Below are 21,851 nucleotides of genomic sequence, written 5' to 3' on the forward strand. Positions count from 1 at the left end.
CACGATTTGGATCAACGGCTTTTTGTCATGCAATCCCTATTCTGTGGTCTAAAGTTTGCTCTAGCAAGTGTTCGTGGCTGCATACTTTGTCATTCACATTATTCAAAAGTATCTCGCAATAGAGAGTTGCCAAGGTTTTTTTAACGGTTAAGCCTGTGAAGTCTGGAGTACTGCCGGGTGTTATTCTGGGATTTTTTTTTTTTTTTTTTAAATCTTGATGATCAATTTGATACACTTTGAACCTAGGGTAATGGTATACGTAGATGATGGAACTATTGCAGTTATTGCTATACCAAGTTATTGCTATACCAAGGTATTGCTATACCAAACTATTGCTATACCAAGTTATTGCTATACCAAATTATTGCTATACCAAGCTATTGCGATACCAAATTAATACTATACCAAGTTTTTGCTATACCAAGTTAGTGCTATACCAAGTTATTGGTATGCCAAGTTATTGCTCTACCAAGTTATTTGCTATAGCAAGGTATTGCTATACCAAGTTATTGCTATACCATGTTATTGCTATAACAAAGTAGCGGTAGCCTTAAGAGATTTAAGGAGCGGATTGCCAAGTAGTGGAAATCCCGAGCTGGACTTAAGCAATACGTAAGCTATTGATTAGTGCAACTCACACTGTACTTCCACTCAATGATTCCCTGTGTTTGGACACAACGGCCCTATGTACAACTGAACATTTGGAATAACCGATGCTGCTTCCCATCTCTAAACTCTTTCTGTTAGAAAGTTAGGTGTACACTTTCTCATAAGGCTTCACGTATCTTTAGAAATGATAATAATTTCAAATACTTTAGATCTTGGGTCTCTATGAGAAGAAATTCCTTAAATTGTTTAATTTCTCTTTTCAAAAAATAATCATTATGATTTAGTATATCATCAGAAGATATCCTGCTTCACCATCTTCCAGAATTTTCCAATATGGGACCTTCCATTATCTCCTGTAGAGTCTGAGTCGCAGAAATTTGTGCGTGCTGCTCTTTTCAAAGACCTTCACCATCCTGACTTTGTTGAGGTGCCATGATTCTTAGTACCACTGTACATTTCTCATACATTTTTGTGTGAAGTTATTACCAATTTTCATTCCTATTTTGCTATTCTTCTCCTGGTACTTATATCCTTTTTCACATTTTTCAAGTGGACCGTGTTTGTCCATTATGAATAATTATAGAATGAGTATTATATGTACAAGGCTAAATATCATAAGATAAAATTTTCATTGCAACAAAGGATGTAATATGAAGTAAAAGGTGAACTTCGAATTTGTGTTGTAATCCACCTGATGTGTATTGCTAAAGGAAATGTACCAACTGAATAGATATAAGTTAAGTTTTTATTACAAGATTCGCTCTTCTGTCAATGAACAGCATTTAGTTTTTTATCCCAGTGGTGAAGAAAGCGATGATTCCCTCCCACATCTGCACATACCACCGTCATGATTAACATCACCACCGCCATGAACTCATACATGAGAGAGACAGAGAGGTGGGGCGGGGGGGAAGCGAGACGGAAATCAAAGGCGCCTGAAGAATACCCGTGAAAAAAATGTAAACGCTGTGTTCACGCGCCTTCCAAAGGGAGACAATAGACACATTTTTGCTACTTGTTTGCCTCCACGCATCGCTGCCATCTTTAAACATGCCGTGAAGTATAGTGAAAGGATTTTCTCGGGTCTTCCTGAAATGGAGGTTGCTTCTTCACCCAGGTAGTTTTCTTCGTCCACTTCTCTCTCTTCCTTTTCTCCCTTTCTTCAGTGTATGCTGGAGGTCTGGAAACGACCGGAAAGAGAGAGAGAGAGAGAGAGAGAGAGAGAGAGAGAGAGAGAGGATAAATCCTCATTCGGAACTCTCAAGAAATTGCAGTGCGAGATCTGCGCTAAAACCATGTTTGAAATTCTCAGATAAAATTGCGCCATATATTTCGCATAAAATCGTTCTCTGATTTTTGTTTGTTTTTCTTTCTCTTCGAGGAATTCTTCGATGAGATTACCTTGCACTGTATGTGGGGAAAAAGAGAGGAATTTTGTTCCTTTCTGGTGCATGCGTTTCGTAAAATTTGGGACGTAGAAGAGAGATGTTCTGTGAAAATGGTTTTAAATAAAACTAGTAGAGGAGGGGATATGAATCCTGGTGGTTTACCAATCATCATATAAAATGATTAATAATAGATTTCTCACCTCAGTCGATATTTTAATTGGTTTACGTCGAGTTGATTGTTTTGAAGTCTGTGAAACAAACTTTTATTTCATGATTGTTTCGTTTCGGATTTTTTTGCCAAATTCCAAAAATGATTCTTGTTCATGAGCGTCGCTAAATCCAACCGAAGAAGTGCCTTTATTCACAACTAAGGATACGATGCTATTTCTTGATGTACGTTTTAAATACCTAATAATAAGAAGTGCGCGTTCTACCAGTCGATGAATTATGAAACTGAACGATAGTCTCTGAAAGTATCAGTTCATGCATATAGATTACTGAGGGAGAGGAGAAAGGGAATTTCATTATTGTTTCGCTTTTGTATAAATTACCTGAATTTCGTTTTAAATTATTCTACGAATGCATCGTTACAGCATTTCATGTGTGGTTTTAGATATACGAAATTGTTATACAAAAGGGTTTGGGTAACATACCGAAAATAGCCCATGGTATCCTATGGGAATCGGGGCGGCTAACAATGCAGTATGCATTGCGATGTGATCCACACGGACCGTGTGAGAAGGGGGATTCTTCCCGGCACGGATTACGCTAAATTAATCATATCACACGTAGTTCAAGGTCAGACTTGCAGTAGGTCTCTCTCTCTCTCTCTCTCTCTCTCTCTCTCTCTCTCTCTCTCTCTCTCTCTCTCTCTCTCTCTCGTGTAGGCTATCCCTGAATACTGACACACACATATGTAATGTATGTAAACGTGAAAGTGCACAGGTTGTGTATATGAATACGATTAGGCACATTAAACACAAGCACACACATACGTACAGTTTATAATATATATATATATATATATATATATATATATATATATATATATATATATATATATATATATATATATATATATATATGTGTGTGTGTGTGTGTATGTGTATGTGTGTATATATGTATGTATGTACATACATACAAGCATCACACAAAACATTTTTTTTACAATTGTTTGTAGCTGTTGTTTTTGTAAGTATGTAATGCAGCAATTGTCGCTTAAAATTTCTTAGCCAGACAACACGAAGATACATAAGGACAGACGCATAAGAACACAATATATCCATATGAAAATAACAATTTGCTTCCTCACAGTTACCTAGAAGGAGTTTCTCCACAGTAATAACTAACGTACGACTGAAGACAGACATCGAAAACGGACGAACTTCGGGGCAGCCCGAGAGGTCACGAGAATTATTATTTGAATAAAGATGAAGCCAACGCGAGGTCCCTTCCTTGTGCGCGCGGATATTCGGTATTGTGCAAGCTAGGTTGCCTCATGACCAATTCTGCCTCGGCTTATGCATAGTGTATGTACGTGATGATGGGGCGTTTCGGGTTATATTTGTTTACTATATACATCTTTGTTGCCTCGTTAGTGATCGCTTCTATTCACTTGGTCTTACATTTACATTTGTTTTGTTTCGCGCTTGGACATACTCTTACAACTTTATACAGATACGTGTTGATACAATTGTCTATTTAGTTTTAATTAATGGGTCTTGTAGTCTAGTGGTTATGGCGCTTGCCCCATTTGCAAGTTCCGAGTTCGATTCCAGAGTAGGTCAGAGTAATAAAGGCTTGTCCTGTCGAGATCGATTTAGCTTCTTATAATCAACTGTAACTAGTCAACTGGTCACCTAGTAGTTGGTCAAGTGTAGTGGTTTACAACCAGGGTTAAGAAGGACATGGGGCTAGCAGCTTTACCCGTAGCAGTTTTGAAGAATTGAAAAGGTAACACACACACACACACACACATATACTCGTATATATATATATATATATATATATATATATATATATATATATATATATATATATATATATATATATATATATATATATAGAGAGAGAGAGAGAGAGAGAGAGAGAGAGAGAGAGAGAGAGAGAGAGAGAGAGAGAGAGAGAGAGAGGGAGAGAAGAGGTATATACAATTATTGCATTTATAGAAACGAAAGAAACAAGTAAGAAATACGCCGAAGTTTCTTTGGTGCAATCGAGTTTTCTGTACAACGTATAATGCTGTATGAAACTTTTAGCTACGGCCCGGTGGTGGCCTGTATTGTTGGCACCTATAGTGGTGCCAGACGCACGATCATAGCTAACTTTAACCGTAAATAAAATAAAAAAAAAAAACTACTGAGGCTAGAGGGCTGCCATTTGGTATGTTTGACGATTGGAGGGTGGATGATCAACATACCAATTTGCAGCCCTCTAGCCTCAGTAGTTTTTAAGATCTGAGGTCGGACAGAAAAAGTGCGGACGGAAAGACAAATAGCCGTCTCAATAGTTTTCTTTTACAGAAAACTAGTAAAAATGCCTCGCTCTGATTTTTATTACGTAGTTTGTGAAAAAGTAACGATAGTTATGAAAGAATATTTTATTTTGGTAATGGTAGGCGGTTGGGACAGGCAACCTTATACCCTTAAGTACCGCAAGCCCTGCGGAAACACGAACACGAATGGCGAAGGAAAAATCGTGCAGTTTAACCGCGAAAGAAGCGATGAATCGTGACGAATAGAAGGCTGTCAGCAGAGGGATGAAAACTGTCGCTGAAAACTGTCGCCGAACCGAACGGTGCGAGAAATGCGACAGGGTGGCGATTCCGAGAAAGAGCGATGGAACTGCTGGCAGGTTTGGAGGGCCGGACGCGAATGAAGATTGAGGGGACGTTTTCGCTAGCAAAAATTTTGCTGGGTTGGAAATCATTCGTAGATGAAATTGGAATAAAAAAAAAAAGGAAGTAATGTTAAAACGACAAGGTGATACTCAGTATATCGCAGATTTTAAAAACCACCTATAGAAATAGAAGTGAATAGTTGCATTGCAACGTTTAGATTCTTTTCAGTGTGAATGGTATAAAGGTACTGAAGTCAGGAAGAAGGAATGAGAGTGTTTGAGAATTTTGATTTTCCTTCAGATAACAGGTACATACAATATTCAGGTACTCATATAAGACAAGAAGATTAACGGAAGTGCCTAATAAAAGTATAATTAAAATGCATGTCCAAGGCGTAGGATACGATCAGCTATATTTTCACCAATACAATAAGAGAAGCCATGTACGGAGGAAAAATATTGAAGCCAAGGAGAATGTGACAGAAGCATATGAAGAATAATGCAAGGTTTGATAACAATAAGAGGAAACGTCTTGTAGATAATGAAGGTTTTTAGAAAGAAATGAATATAGGGTGAAAGGTTGATATGAAAAGGGATCACAGAATAAACATGATTATCTGTTTACTCTGGAAAGTAAAAAAAGAATGCTGTTGTGTGTCAGTTTCTTATTTTGATAGTTTGTTAAGTGATGACACGATAATATTAGTTAATAATGGAAAAAATTGCGATCTGAACGTGGTGGCGAGAATAACTACATAAGAAACTCGAGGAATGAAGAAAATTAGTTTAAAAGGATTGCTATTAAATGTCTTTTTTAATGCGTTGACAGTATAGCTGAGTAACTGTTTCCCTTAATTTATGTTTAATCCAACAAAAAAGGGATTGTTTGAATAATCGTCCTTTTCATAAGAGAAGCAGCGACAGGGTAAATTTTAGAAAATCTTTGGACAAAGTATATGACTTTTGTCATTAAGAAAGTATCACTAAAGAGGAAAGCATTGAAAAATGATTGTGGAAATATGCCAAAAAATTTGGAGATTACTATATGTTATGAAACTACTGTGAGAGATGGTCGTGATGAAGGGAATGGTTGGGTATATATTTAAGCGGGAATTTATGAAGCCATTAAGATAAAATAAATGTCGGTGCAGATAGGATGTGATAGAATGTTGAATCGCAGATGTTTGACCATGATAATTATTTAGAATAAATTACAGGCACTGATTACAGAGTTTTTCTAAATGTGAATGTCGAAACTGAATTGGCAAGATTAATCTTACAAAACTTCACACAAATCTAATGGCGGTTTCAGGGATGTAAATGAGAGTGATTGAAACATTTTCGTATTTGGCTCAGTTAAAGTCTCACGTATAAGTGATAAGACTTAAAAGATTAGTCAGAAAGCAGGCATGAATTTTGGTATAAAAAATGGAATCAAACGAGATGATAAGAATGAAAAATGAGGGGTGAACGTTGGATCGCATAGAAGTACAGTAAACATTCAGAACATGAAATGCAAGGATGACTTTAAAAAAAAAAAACCTTTTTCATTTAGAAAATATTGATTGCCAAGACCATTTTGGTAAGATAGCCTAGGCATAACTGATAAAATTTCAGGTTCAAAAGTCTAAAAGCATTATCATAATCATCTCCAGTATCCTGTTACTGTGTCCCTGTGTAATTCTGCCTCTCAGGTCTTTCCTGTGGTTTCACTTTCTCAAATATCAACCCATCTCCAGCTTCCCATATCATAGTTTTCATCCAAGTTGGTCTTGGTTTCCTAACTCTTCTGGTGCCAGAGAAACCCAGCTGATATTATCACACTAAATCTTCCCTGGGCAACGTGTGGTATCCATGCTATCTCCATCCTCCTTCCGCAATTATAATAAATTATCATCTCAGTATGGAACTGCGGTGGTTTCCCCTTATAATATCATTTGTAATTCTACCCTGCTATCTGACAGGTAACATTCTTCTCAAAGTTTTATAACGAGCCAGCGAGTAAGAGGCAGATTCAAGCTTGCAATGCTTTGCATACATTAGTAATTACAGTTCTAACAAGGATATAAAGTACCTTCTGAAAAATACATAAAAGGTAATTTGAATCAGGAATGCTGGATCTGTGTTTCTTGAGAGTACTCGGTGCGTCATGCAGATTTTGTTTTGTAACGAAGATGCCCTGAGGGTCCTGGTGACAGATCTGGGTCTCACAGTACTCTCCCCCCCCCCCCGGAAAATAAGCCTAGGGGAGTGGGTCGCAGTCTGGGATATAGCATGGCTTTAATCTGTCAGTGGAGACCTAGGTGATTCTCCCATGCACCGCCGGCTGATACGCTTTCTCTGTGCATTGTAGTATGCTTTGTGGTCCCGAGTAGGCTGGAGAGAGGGGGCCTTTTATGCATCTGTTCTTATGAACGCATACTTTTGTCTTTTGAGGTCTTTGGGGACATATTCTTTTCTTGCTACGTGGTATGCTTTCTTCTCCGGCCTGATATTTTCCAGTGTTCTACGTACATCTGGAAGAGTCGTGGGTTCTGTCGTGTTTTGAAAAACATCTGCCGGTATTGTCAACGCTTGGCCGTAGAGTGCTTCTGCTGGCAATGCATTAAATGCTGTGTGCGGGGCTGTTCTTAGTCCCAGCAAGACCCACAGTAATTAATTTCTCCAACTCCTCCCTTGACATCTGGCAGTGAGTGCTGATCCTTTTAAGCAGTCATATATTGGAGCCATTATTTCAGTAAGGTTGGGTATGAAACATTCCCATGAATTCTTGGACTGCTTTGATTGTTGCTGGTTTTGTGAAATCAATGATTGCTTGGACCTTCTTCGGGAGGAGCTTCTCACCTTCGGGGCTTTTTTGGTGGCTCAGGAATTCCATCACAGGTTTTGCCCATTCACATTTGTCTTTTCGGATTATAAGTCCGTTTTCTTTGAGTATTTGCAGGACCCACCTGACGTCTTTCATGTGTTGTTTGATATTGGGGAGTTCCTCATTGGACAGGTCAATATCGTACTTGGATAGCACATTTCTGGGCCCACATTCGACTCTCCGGTCGGCCAATGAAGAATTAGAGGAATTCATTTCTGGTGATAGAAATTCATTTCTCGGTATAATGTGGTTTGGATTCCACAATAAACTGTAGGTCCCGTTGCTAGGTAACCAATTGGTTCTTAACCGCGTAAAGTAAGTCTAATCCTTCAGGCCAGCCCTAGGAGAGGTGTTGATCAGCTCAGTGGTCTGGTTAAACTAAGGTATACTTAACTTTTTTTGATGTTGGGGGTAAATACAGTATCAGTATGTCGTCGACATAGACAACACACAAGGGTAGGTTGCCCAGGATTTCGTCCATCAGATGTTGGAAGGTCGCACCTGAGCTCTGAAGGCCAAGTTAGCTGTAGTTGAAGATGTACGTGCCGAAAGGGGTGATAATGGCCATTTTTTGTATGTCCTCCTTCGCGACCGGGGCTTGGAAGTAGCCCTTCAACAGGTCAATCTTCATAAGTATTTTGGCGCCCTCCTTCTGGTTGGTTGTCGGTGTTTGGCAGTGGGTATCTGTCAGGTACTGTCTTGATTTTGAGTCTCCAGTAGTCACCGCAGGGTATCCATGTGCTGTCAGGTTTTGGTACCACGTGTAAGGGAGATGCCCCGGGGCTGGAGGCTTTTGGCATATTCCTCTCCATTCCATGTCCCAGAAAGCTTGTTTGGCGTGGGCAAGTTTTGTGGGGCCAAACATCTAAAACGGGCATGCACTGGGGGACCTTCGGTGACTATGTGGTGCTGGACGTGGTGCTTTGCGGGTTTGGTCAGGTCATACTGCAGGTCGTCCTTAATTATCTCTGGGAACTCCTGTAGGAGGCGACTTATCTGTGGTGCTGGAGTCGACGTGAGTAGGGTTATGGGGGCGGGTCTTGTGGTCAGCTGCTGTTTCGCTATGTCTACCAGCATGTTGTGGGCTTTTAGGAAGTCTCCTCCTAAAAGTGCGATTGTTGCACCTGCTGCGATGAACGTCCAGTTGCACTGCTTCCCACCAAACAACAAATTCATGTTCCTTTTCCCATATATTTTCAGCAGGGCTCTGCTGGCAGTGGACACCTATAGGGTGCTAGGGGTTGGATTGGGGCATTTGTGCAGGTTGGCAAACACAAATGATTTGCATGCACCGGTGTCAACCAGGAAACTCCATATTTGATCTTCCATCTACGTTGAAAAAACACATCAAGTCTTTTTGCCTGTACCTGGAAGAAAGACAGCGGAAAGCAGTCTTGGTTTCTCTTACGAGGCAACTGGTCTGCTTGCCACTGATGTTTATTTTGTTGGGTCACTGCTGCGATCCCTTTGCATGTTTTTTTTCATGTGGCAATCATTTTCACAATTTCGGGCTTCACTCCCGAACTTCCAGTGGGACATTCTCATTTTGGGCTTGTTCTTGGGTTTGTTTTTCCACCTGGAGCTCCAGTAGTGGTATATGGGGGCAGCAGGGCCCTCTGGATCACTGTCTGTCTCTGTGTCGGTCTGCTGCTGTGGCTGTGGGGCGCCTGCTGCTACGGGTGGTTGTTTAGGCTCCGTTAACTTGTGGGCCAGGTGGACAGCGTCAGCCGTCTTCAGGAAATCGTCGAGGTCCATGGTTGATGTATTGGAGATGGCCGCGACTGTTTAGCAGGGTAATTTTGTGAGTAGGACCTCTCTCACAAGGTCCATTGTAGTCTATGGGCAGCAACCTGTGGCGGGGATCGTAACTAGCCACCGCAGTTGCTTGTAGATGTGCGACGGCCACTAGTCTCCTATAGCTGCCCCTACATTGTCTAGGAATTTTCTGGTTCTGGGGGCGGGTGGCATGCTGAAGGATGACCTTAGTTGGGCCTTCAGCATTTCATAGGAGACGGTTGTCTGTTGGTTGGCGAGCCATTCTGCAATCTGCTCGAAGACGTTGTCTGGCAGGAAGGAACTGAAGGACAGCATTGGCTTTGCTGGACGAAAAGGAGATCTACTTAGACCTGAATTTGGTCTTCATTCTGAAGAATCAGGCATCTGGGTTGTGTGTTGTGAAGGGCAGTAGGCGGATGCTTGCTGCTGTAGCTTTCTCGCTGGATGGGCTGGTGCTGCAGTGGCGGCATCATTCATCTTTAGGGTCACCAGTATAACAAGTATAACAGCGTAAGAGGCAGATCCAAGGTATTTTGATTTATTGACACAACATCTCTGACAGGTCAAGAACTCTTGCGAGTGTAAAAGTGGCATTTGACAATAGGGAAAAACAGTGGGACTTCTATACACAGTCAAATGTGTTTTTCACACCTGAAGAATGGTTAACAATTCTATATGCAATTTAAGAAGAGATTTCAAATACATATGGTTGGAAAGCTTGCAATGCCTTATATACATTGGTAATTACAGTTCTAACAAGGGCATAAAGTATCTTCTGAAAGATGCATAAAAGATCGTTTGAATCAGGAGCGCTGGATCTGTTTCCTGAGAGTACTCGGTGCATCATGCAGATTTTGTTTTGAAGCGAAGATGCCCTGAGGGTCCTGGTGACAGATCTGGAACTCACAGTTTTATTCTCAAAACGACAAAATCTTTAGGTACAGTTTCAGTGTCATACCACGAGATCGTACTAGACTTATGCATAATCTTACTTACGCATGTAGCTTCATTCCATTTGATATCCAAATCTTATACATCTTGCCCGATGCTTGATTTGCCTTTTTTAGGCTTTCATTAAATTCGTACTTACGAGAACCAATACTGGATATCATCATTCCTGAATGTTTGAAAGATTCAACCTCATTAATCCTTTGTGTATACTCTTTCCTGATTTTTTTCTGTTTGTCTCATATTTTGTTTCACGTCCCATCACTGCAGATATATGATACATTTTACTAAGCAAGCACTGCAAATTTTATGGTGTTTTGCTGATAAAAACAACATCATCTACATATTCTTAATCATGTCAAGTTTTTATCGCTACTCCAGTTTAAACCTTTTCATCCATCTCGACAACTAATTTCGCCGTAGAATCCTTGAGAAGGGCAAACGAAAAATGTGACACGCTGTTACCCTGTAGTACCCAGTTATTTATTGCACATTTCATTTGATAACACTCCTTCGTTCCAGGATACATGCGATTAGTTTTGCGTATTGACGGGGATTACCAAGGTGACCCAAGACCTTCGGTATATTGGTCCGTGGACGTTGCCAAATGCCTTCTGATAATCAACAAAAACCATCAGAAGATGATTTTTAAATTTTAAGCACTGCTGTATAATATGTCTTTGCATCAGTAACAAAATAAGGAAACTGAAAATAATAACACGACGCTTTGTATACTAACTAGCCTGTCTTGCAGAATATGGAATGAGGAGACCAAGCCTATTGATTAGGAATTGGGAGTCATAGTAAAGATACCCCCAAAAAAATGACCACTGGTTTTTGTAATTATAGAGGCACAGCAAATACACCAGTCTTGAAGAAAATATTTCTTACGGTCATTCTCAATAAGATGGCAAAAGAAATTGTTAAAATGTTTACAGATGAACAAGCTAGTTTTAGAAAAGGTAGCAGTTGCACAATTCTAAATAATATTTTTATCATGAAAAACACGCTTGTAGTAAAATAAACGAAATGTATTTTTTGTATGAAGAGTTCAGTTTTCCCAGAAAATTCTGCTTGATATTGAAATACGCTAGTCTTGTCGAGTGAGTGTCAGCTGTAACCTAATAAATGAGATATTGGTCCATGGTGCTTTTAAGATGCTGGGAGCCTTACTCGACGCGTGCGTCACATAACGACAGTCATATGAGTGTTCATAAACCATGAACGACCCTGAATCATGATGGGTCTCGTCCTTGACGACAGATGAGAACACTAGGTAAAAGTAAACGCCTTTTCCAAACACTTTTGTTTATCTAGTTGGGATACAAGGCATATTTTTTTTACTCTATAAAAATACCTGTTCATGTTGTATTTAGAATTATACTCGTGCATTTCCATTTAGAAACTGCTTAACATATTTTTAAAAGAAAATATGATTCAGTATTCCTGTTTACTAAAGGATATGCCTCTCATTTAATATTAAAGTAAAATATGAGGCGAAATTGGTTAGGGTGTTGTCGAATATAAATTTCTTTCCTGACACATGCAAAGAAATATAAATGTCAGACTTAGACCCATATTGAAGAGAATACCGGGCATTAAAATGTACTGTACGAGTCAGTGTTACGTTATACAAACAAAGTGAGTGTCTGTGGACCTTTCCTCTGAAAATATAAAATTATTCAAACACTTGCTGACTGGTTAAAGGAAAATGGATATACCATGATGTACTGGTTAACGCAATTCCGACATAAGGGCGGGGTTGCCGGGGTCTAATCGCTCTTCGATAAATAGGGAATAGTTTCCAGGTGTTTTAAAACGTTTTATTTTTTTCTGAAGGAACTTCCGATTAGAGCAAGATCATGCTACCGGAGACCCATCTAGCAGTGGTCAACCATACATAAAATTTCCAGTTTAGAATGCGTGATTTTCATTTTGGCACCGCAGTCCTCTTACCTCATAAACTAGGGGCGCAGACCATATCCTTTGTGGATCTTCTTAAAGGAACATAATTTTTTACCTGATTTATTTAAAGTTTGTTGTATGTGACCTAATATACCTTGATTTATGCTTCGCATTTTTACATGTTAAAATTTTCACTTACTCGTTGCCTCTGCTAAGTTTAGTCTTTTGTTCCTAACAATAATTTGTTTACTCTTACAAATAAACCGCAATGATAAATTCAAACGCTTTAAAGTAATTCATTAAGAAAAACTTAAAAAGAATTTTTTTTTGCCATTTGCTATGGAATAGGACTGTCATTAATATTGCGGAAAATAATTCTTAGAAGGCCACTTCCGACACATTCAAAACGACAGATTCAAATTACGCCTAATATTTTGTTTTCTAAACGCTAGACGACTGGTTGATATACAATGTAGAGAGGCATTACAAATATCACGTCGGGTTTTCACAGGATTGGACTGAGATGTTTAAAATTTAAATAATTCAAAACATTTAATTGTACCCAATTTTTTTTTTCATGGTATCACAAGATAACTATTCGCCCTCCCTTCTACATTTGCTAACAGACATTTCTCTTTTGTCATAAAATCATCAGGTGCCTCGTAATGAACCACCATTCACAAATGCATACTAAGTACTCTCAATGTCCAATCCATCGTGAACGTTCTCCAATCTCATTGTATCATGCCGTACAGTCTTTTGTCCTTGTTCTCAAGAACATATGCTTTGCGTACCCTAGTACCCTACCCAGCCACTTAGTATTACAAGGTATCACTATAACGCGAATTCATGCTCATAATCCCATGAATTCATCACGTCTATTTATTAGTCAGCTATGATTCCCTTACTACACACACGCCATGTTTACTTATGAGTATAAAATGTGCGTGCGTATGAAACGAAATGATCTGATCCATGAGGCATGGCACTGGAGAAGTCTGATAGAGGTTGTATCATTCCACATCATTCCGTGTGCGTCATTACAATGACTTGGGATTTTATTTCCAATATAGGAGTGTGGGCGTTTTATCGCATTGTGTTTGTTTGTTTGGGATATAACCCAGATTTATCAAATGACTGTGAACGAAAGTGAAAAATTGTGGGTGGCTGGGGGTCAGCCGTTAAATCTTAAACAACAGACTAAGAAGCAGGTTATAATAAATAATACCAAATTAATGTTCCAAATATATGTGTACATATATATAATATATATACATATATATATATATATATATATATATATATATATATATATATATATATATATATATATATATATATTGTTCAGAGGATGAACTCTGTTCACATGAAACAAACTCACAGGTGCCGTTGACTTGAAATTCAAGCTTCCAAAGAATATGGTGTTCATTGGAAAGAAGGTGTTCATTGGAAAGTAGTAACAGAAGGTAACAGGAAATACAGAAGTAAAGATCAGTTATTAGGAAATAGAAATAAATTAACAGATTAATAAACAAATAGGTAAAAATGCAAGTGAATTATTAAAATTAAAGGAGAAATGTTTTGGGGTAGTAAATGCCTTCCACCTTCACTTGAAGTTTTGAGGTTCCAGTTGCACAGCTTATATATATATATATATATATATATATATATATATATATATATATATATATATATATATATATATATGTGTGTGTGTGTGTGTGTGTGTATGTGTATGTGTATATATATATATATATATATATATATATATATATATATATATATATATATATATATATATATATATATACATACACACTATATGTGTAAACTGCTAGATATAATGGATGTTCTTAACGAGAAAAGTTTACACTATATGTTCTTAGAATAAACAGTCTGTGAACAAACAAAAGATTTCCTATTGCGAGATATCTTTGGCCTGAATAGAATCCATCAGATAAAGATCGGCCTTGCGATGATTCATTACCGTGGTTTCTCTTGTCTTCTGTTGCGTAGATAATGGCAGCTTCCTTCAAGATGTTTCCTCTCCATTGAACAATAGAAATGTTTACCTGGTGTACATCCTCTCGTATAAGCTTCTTATTTCTGTGTGCCCAATCATTCTTAAACACTGAAAAGCATTTCTCTATGTGACAAATAACAGGGCATTAGATGTCTGATAGCTTTGTATTCGTTGTCGGTCTGTATACTGTGGAGTAAGGCATTATCCTTGAGAGTACTGCTCTTTCTTCATCAGTGTTGACGTCAGGGATACTAAAAAGCTTACAAACACCTTTGCCTCCAGTGCCTTGGGACACAAAGTGCCTCTAGGCCTGGGTCGGTCTTCAAACTCTCTTGGGATGTCCACAAGAGACCTGCTGAGATATCTTGCCCAAGCCATCTGAACCTCCATTTCATCATCATCTCATCTAATTCCGAATTTCCATAATTTCCCCTGTGCTTTGATTTCTAATTCTATCCTGCCATCTGGCTCCTAACATTCTCCTTAAAGCTTTATTCTCAAATTCACAAAATCTGTTATACCAAGTTTTATTGTCATACCATGATTCATGTCCGCACAGCAATACGGATCACGTATGCAGTTTCAGTTAATTTTATTTCCAAGTCTGTCTCATTTGTGGAGAAATGTGTACGCAAGCCGTCATTGTGCATCTAATCTGCATACTGCGCTCGCAGTTGCTTAATACGAAGAAAATTTACGTTAACAACAAAATCGTGAGTTTCTTTTATGGATTAAGTTAACCATCCCAGACTCGTGTTGTTGCAGAATCCGAGACGTGTGAGATGATTGTCCAAGCCAGCTATTCATTCATTCTCGTCACTGCCATGCAAGGATTAGCTACTAGCATCATAACAATTACCATTAAGTTTGGAAGATCGACCAGTTGCATGTGGCCAAACAAATCATCTTCCAGTTGCAGTGAAATGACGAACGGTTGGGTATGCTCTGATCCGACTGATATTCAGAGTAAGGGCGACTTCCACAAAGTGTTCTGAGTTCGGTCTTCATATTATTGAATTAATACGATCACGACACGCAACAGCAGGTGCATGTCCCGTGGTGAATGGGCTGTCGAGACTGAACAGCCCTGTTGTGGAAATACCCTGTCGATGTCAGTTATCTTCAACACTGTCATTGTCGCATATGAGAAATTTCACGTTTCCATCCCCTGTATGAATGGTGCATACCTAGTGTGTCATGATTTATATCTCACGCCATGTAAACAAAACAAAAAATAAATACTTTTCTCACTAAAAAAGTTTTGACAATTATGGTTTATATTCAGCATGATGTAAAATAAAACTTTTCTGGGAAACTAATAAGTTTTGACAAATGTTAATTAAGTTTGGTTTGTGTTTTTTAACGTTTAATATTTTTCATATCAGCTGTGATCGTAGTTCAACAATTTGATTATTTTATGGGACCGTTGTCCTATTTCCGGAATGTTGCCTTGAAGGTAGGAATGCCGTAAACGGGGTGGCTGTTTCTGAATTGTAGAGGGTTTTAAAATGAGTCATGATTGGCTTTTATAACACAGACTTAATATAAAATGGAAGGGGGAGAGTTATACATGGTTTGCAAATTGCAGCAATGAGACACACGGAGTGGTGTAAATATAATGAAAAAGGGTGTATTTAAGCACATTCTTTGTTATGAAGCTAAGACTTAGGTTATAGAAGATAGTCACATTGAAGCGCACTAACAGCTATGACGAAAACTTAAAATCAAGTTTAAGATTTTTAATCTAAGATATTTATTTCTGAAGTATTTGTGTAGAAAAAACCGATACCGTGATTCTGGGAAGCCTCGCAAAAAAGCAATAAAATTAATCGAAACAAAAAAGAGATTTCAGCAGTATGTGCACATGTAAAGAACACCTCAACTTCTTCACTGTTTCGATTTGCTCTCGCCTTTATTTTGCATGGAGTCATCCCTTAATTTTTATATGCCTTATATATATATATATATTTATATATATATATATATATATATATATATATATATATATATACACATACATATATATATATTATGGCGCCAGAAAAGTAGAGCTTACCAGTGCTTATTAAGTCTGAGAATGAAGTTACTAGACTTATGCCTTTTACTTGAGCTCAGTGGTGGCTAAGTGGGTAATCGGCCAGGAATCAAACCACGACCCTTGCTAATGCGATTCCGCTGCTTTTACCTCTGAGCTACGGCTTTCATATATATATATATACATATATATATATATATATATATATATATATATATATATATATATATATATATATATATACATATATACACAGGTATATATATATACAGGTATATATATATGTATATTATATATATACATATATATATATCATGTATATATATGGCTGTGTTTACGTGTGTGCGTGCGCGCATGTTTGTGTGTTTAAGAGAGAAAGGGAGATTGGTAGATAATGAAAACAACCATAAAGCTGCAGAGAAAACGAACGTAATGCTCGTAATCATCGATGAATCATTGCCAATATGAGGAAACCAGCTTTGCTTATCTGCAAGGGTTATTTCTTTCATTGTTTATGAGAATAATTAGCGAGTCTCAAGGTCTGCCATATCTGTGATACTCTCTCTCTCTCTCTCTCTCTCTCTCTCTCTCTCTCTCTCTCTCTCTCTCTCTCGGTTGATACTTGGGTGTATCTGCAGACGTTAGACAAGTCACTAGTAGATCAGACGTGAACTAACCAGTGTCGTGTGACGGGTTGATTGATTGATTGATTTATGGTCTCTAAAACTGGCGTGGCTTCGTGTGACGGGTAAAGTGAGAATTTCATAGACTGCATTAGATGAGATTAAGCCTTTTATAGTATCGTAAGGCAGAACATCATTGAGTTTTGATTATTAAAATCTAGATGATTTAAGAGTCTCCTGACGCAGTTTTCCTCTCTTTCCCCATTCGCAGATGTTGCTTCGATAAGAGCAGCCATTAAGGAGAGGAGGTAGTGGTAGAAGATAAGAGAATCTCTCGAGAGAGAAAAAGAAGAAGATAGGGAAAAGAGAGAAAAAGAGATGATGCGTCGCTCCCTCAGGTGGATGGTGTGCGCTGCCGGTTGGGTAGCCGTCATTTACACCTTCTTCATCGCCTTCGTCACCCTCGTCAGCCTGACGGACCCGAGTCTCATGAAGCAGGCGTCCAATGATCAGGTAAGGGAAACGATCGGTAATTTTTTGGTCTTTTCTTCTCGTCTTTATTATATTTCTGTTTAGGGGGAAAGCAGTGTGAGTATTGTGGAGCAAAGGGTGAGAAGTGAGTTTTGGGTTTTATGGAGTAGAAAAAAAATTTGCTGATTCACTCCGGGAAATTGTGCTGAAAATATTTAACAACATTTACTGAGGCATTAAGCTGTTATTCCTGCGTATCTTGATAAAAGAAAAATACGGTATAAGGTAAAAACGTAATGTCAGTACAATAGTTCTCAGTGTGAAATAGATAGCGTAGCCTTACCAGACCCAGGGCTGCGAGCTAGGATTATCTTCACCGTGCTGTTTGGAAATAGAGATTTAAACTTGTAGTTGAATCAGTCATGTTTGTTCATATCTAGGAGACTATCGTTACGGGGTGAGACTCTCCTTTGTTTTCTTATGTATACAATTAAGTTATAGAATAGCCGCCTGAAAAAAAAACTCGTTTTGAATGATAGCCTGTGGTTTATGCATTAAGAAAATAATTTGATTCAGCGATATCGAATGTTCGCAGATTTAAAAATTCCCAGATACTTTGGGCATGAGCTCTTACAAGGTATTAAGCTTATGCCTTTTTCTAGATCGTATGTTAAATCGGGAGGTGAATGTTGTTTACATATTCATGTATTTATTTGCTAATCGTATTCCTTGTCTAGATTTTCACGCAGTTTTATTTCGTGTCGGTGTATTTGATTATTCAACGGATCACCTCGAAGCCAAGGCATTGCTGTCCAAACATGGCAAACGTTTTGAAGATTTGTTTCATTCTAAAATTGTCCTTTGATTGAATTCAGTAACAAAAACTACATCTATAACATAATAGGCGGTGCCTAGACCCCCAAAAAGATGAAAGAGGCAATGATTAACACAGGAAAGGGAAATTGTTAAAGAATAACCTTGCAGAGGAAAGTAGTGCGCCGAGGCAGAAGCGATGATTAACTTTGCCTCTTGCAGACCAGTTCATAAATTCCGTTAAGGAAATTTATAGGGAGCAATTAAGGAAGGAAGGAAACGTTGGGTGCATCTTAATTGTTGGGGGGCGGGGGCGAAGGAGAGAAGTATGTTGGAACCTTGCTGATAGAGAGATGTACAGGATATCCAAGGAAATTACGTGTGATAGTAAATAACTTTGAGAGAACAGAGGAAAGAGTGACGACATTTTAGGATTAAGGAAGGGGTAAAGATTTCCTCAGTAGAGGAAACTGAACTAGTAATAAGTGTTAAGGGGCAACCTAGCATATGGGAAGAAATAAGCAGCACTTGTAGATTATACAACTTAGCTAAAAAAAATTGGAGTAAAAGGCAACAGGGCAGGAAAGATTGGGTAAGGAGGTGGTTATGAGAGGAAAAAATAGAGATTATAGCGTAGCAGGAGGCGGAAGAGAAATGTCAACGGGAAACTATGTAACTTGTTGTAAGGAACAACCTGGGCTGAGTTCAGGAATAGCTTAGTTAAGATAAATAGTTAAGTAATATGTTAGCATGGTAAAAGGATTCAAAATTAACGGGAAAAGGAAAAGGATAATAAGTAACGCAACAGAAGCAAAATCATAAGGAGGAACTTATCAAAAGGAAAGGCACTAGGAGTGAATTAGCAAGTGGAACTATATAATGGCAACTGTTGTGGGAGATACGGAGTAATTAGTCTGTGATGCGTATAATGCGCTGATGTGCTGAGTTACACATAGCAACATCTTTCAGTATATTATAACCATCCTTTTTTTTTTTCGCTGTCTCCCGATCTCGGTAGAGGTGGCTTTCGGCCTTGTTGCGTTTTTTTTTTTTTTTTTTCTTGCCGAGGGTGACTTGTGTAACCAAGGTTAACCAGACTAGTGCATCGACATTTCATCGTGATATTTTGGCTCATACTAATAAACTAATTTGAATAAGACTATATAGAAACTGTTCGAGAAGGGGAGTCGATGAGTGTAGAACTGTCACGCGAATGTTTTTGCCTTCTCCTAATGGTATTTGACCATTTATGAATTGTTTTTCTGTCAATTTACATGTATCTTCAGGTATGGTGTCTCTGCTGGTCATATTTTCATATATAGTGCGTACCAATCTATAAATAAGAAAGAAATATTTGACCCGAGTGTGGAGCAGGTTGTTACCGTGCAACAACCTACCTTTTAGAATAATAGCCAGACTAGTCCCTAACTTTTCAACCTATCAGTACAACTACAATTTTATTCTATAGCTAAATGAATAAGAATGATGCGTATGTAAACTTCAGGCATACGTTGGTAATGTCCATTACTAAAGGAAGCGAAAGTCTCGCCTTGAACAAATTACTTTTAACCTCGTATTTTCAGATAAATTACCATAACAGTTAAACACACTCTAAGTTGTCGTAGTAACAGCACAAGGAAGGAGGCGGGGTGGCGGGGGCTGGGCAGCCACAGCGTTTGATGGTAAGCAGGGGCTGATTCTAGTAGTGACTTAAAAAACTATAGGTAACAATTTGTCCCTTGTAATAACTAACCGGTCATCACATTTTATATAATGTATATAAAGAAATATATATATATATATATATATATATATATATATATATATATATATATATATATATATATATATATGTGTGTGTGTGTGTGTGTGTATATACATACATATATCTATACATATACAGTATATGTATAATATATAATATATATATATATATATATATATATATATATATATATATATATATCACACATGACCACAGGTGAAAAATAAGAAACGGGTGTAGGTCCTACACCCCGTTTCTTATTTTTCACCTGTGGTCATGTGTGATAAATGAATCACGTACAAGTGATAATAATCATATATATATATATATATATATATATATATATATATATATATATATATATATATATATATATATATATATATACACAGTATATATATATATATATATATATATATATATATATATATATATATATATAAGGATAGAGAAAGAGAGCAAGAGAAAGAACAATTTGTGCAATATTTAGAATTTTAAAAGTTCTTTACATTGCAAGATTTGCTCGCAATCTGTATTAAGGGTATCGATTTAAATTAATTTGCTACAACACATTGGAAATAAGTAGTATTCTCACCTCACACTCAGACTTTCTTATATAACACGTAGAAATTAAATCGTGAAGAGTCCTCTTACTTTTCCTACAGATGACATATACATATCAAGGCTGAAGTGAGCCGATTGAACTTTTGAAGACTTCATGAGAGTAGAAATTATGTGTAATGGTGCGATACCGCCGCTGTGTCACTAATGCTTCTATTCCAGGGCTGACAAATGCCAAGGGTGCTGCTCTGATTTCATGTCAGTGCAGGCATTGTTATTGCATTAGAGTCTGTGACTGAAGGAATTTTTCTGCTTGAATCTTTGTTCATGCAACTTTTTATATATATATATATATATATATATATATATATATATATATATATATATATATATATACTGTATATATATAAGTGAATATTTGTATATTTGTTTGTCCACTGTAGAAATCTGAACTGCTTGACAGACCCAGACAAAATTTTTGCACACAACTTCTGTGTCACCCCAGAAAATCATAACTCAAAATTAAAACCCTACCCCGTGACAGGCATGCAAACACAGACAAAACAAATGAAATATTCGTTTTTACGTCACTTTTTACGTCATTTTCCACTGACGCTCCAGCTCTTATTCCAGGCGCTGTCAGACGTATGATTTCATTAAACTTCTCCCTCTGCAAACCCTGTCATCATTTTAGTACATACAAAAACTTAAGCAGATATGTTTAACTGTATTAGAATTACTTTCATTCAGTCACAAAGCAATGCAATTCAAAATAAAACTTCCACCACCACACCAGTCAGACCTTACAATTCTCGCCACGGAGATGTTTCTGTCACATGTTTACCGCCCTCATTAAAAAAAAAAACTACTCGCGTCGAGATTACATTTTTTTCTGTGTTCATCTAAAGCCAAGTGTATCTTAATCATACCCTGCCAATAAAATACCAATTCTTAAGTACCTTGTGGTATTACAGTCATCATATCTAAGTACTTAATTCACGAAAAGAAATTGTAGTTATGGGCCTAACTTTGGAGATCAGAGCCAATTCATTACCATCCGCGAAAACGTATTAGCAGACTAAATGCTTCTGTGACAAAACTACACCCTTTATAAAAATTACTCGCAACGTAATCACCACATTTTTTTTCAGTGTTCATCTTAAGCCAAACATATCTTAATTAGCCTATACCTTGCTAATAAAATACAAATTCTTAAGTACCTTGAGG

The 21,851-nt window shown here is 37.7% G+C and overlaps 1 protein-coding gene across 3 annotated transcripts in view; it reads left to right on the forward strand.

Moving 5' to 3' along the window:
* LOC136852592 (WSCD family member AGAP003962-like) overlaps nucleotides 1–21,851 on the forward strand; it is an 866,331-nt gene that overhangs the window by 694,604 nt on the left and 149,876 nt on the right. For all 3 annotated transcript variants that reach the window (XM_067127451.1, XM_067127453.1, XM_067127454.1), the window contains one exon: nucleotides 17,286–17,527. In XM_067127451.1, the coding sequence (XP_066983552.1) occupies nucleotides 17,393–17,527 (135 nt within the window). In that variant the 5' untranslated portion in view covers nucleotides 17,286–17,392. The remainder of the gene's footprint in view (nucleotides 1–17,285; nucleotides 17,528–21,851) is intronic.

Source organism: Macrobrachium rosenbergii, chromosome 25 (assembly GCF_040412425.1).
Source record: "Macrobrachium rosenbergii isolate ZJJX-2024 chromosome 25, ASM4041242v1, whole genome shotgun sequence".
NCBI classification, from domain to species: domain Eukaryota; kingdom Metazoa; phylum Arthropoda; class Malacostraca; order Decapoda; family Palaemonidae; genus Macrobrachium; species Macrobrachium rosenbergii.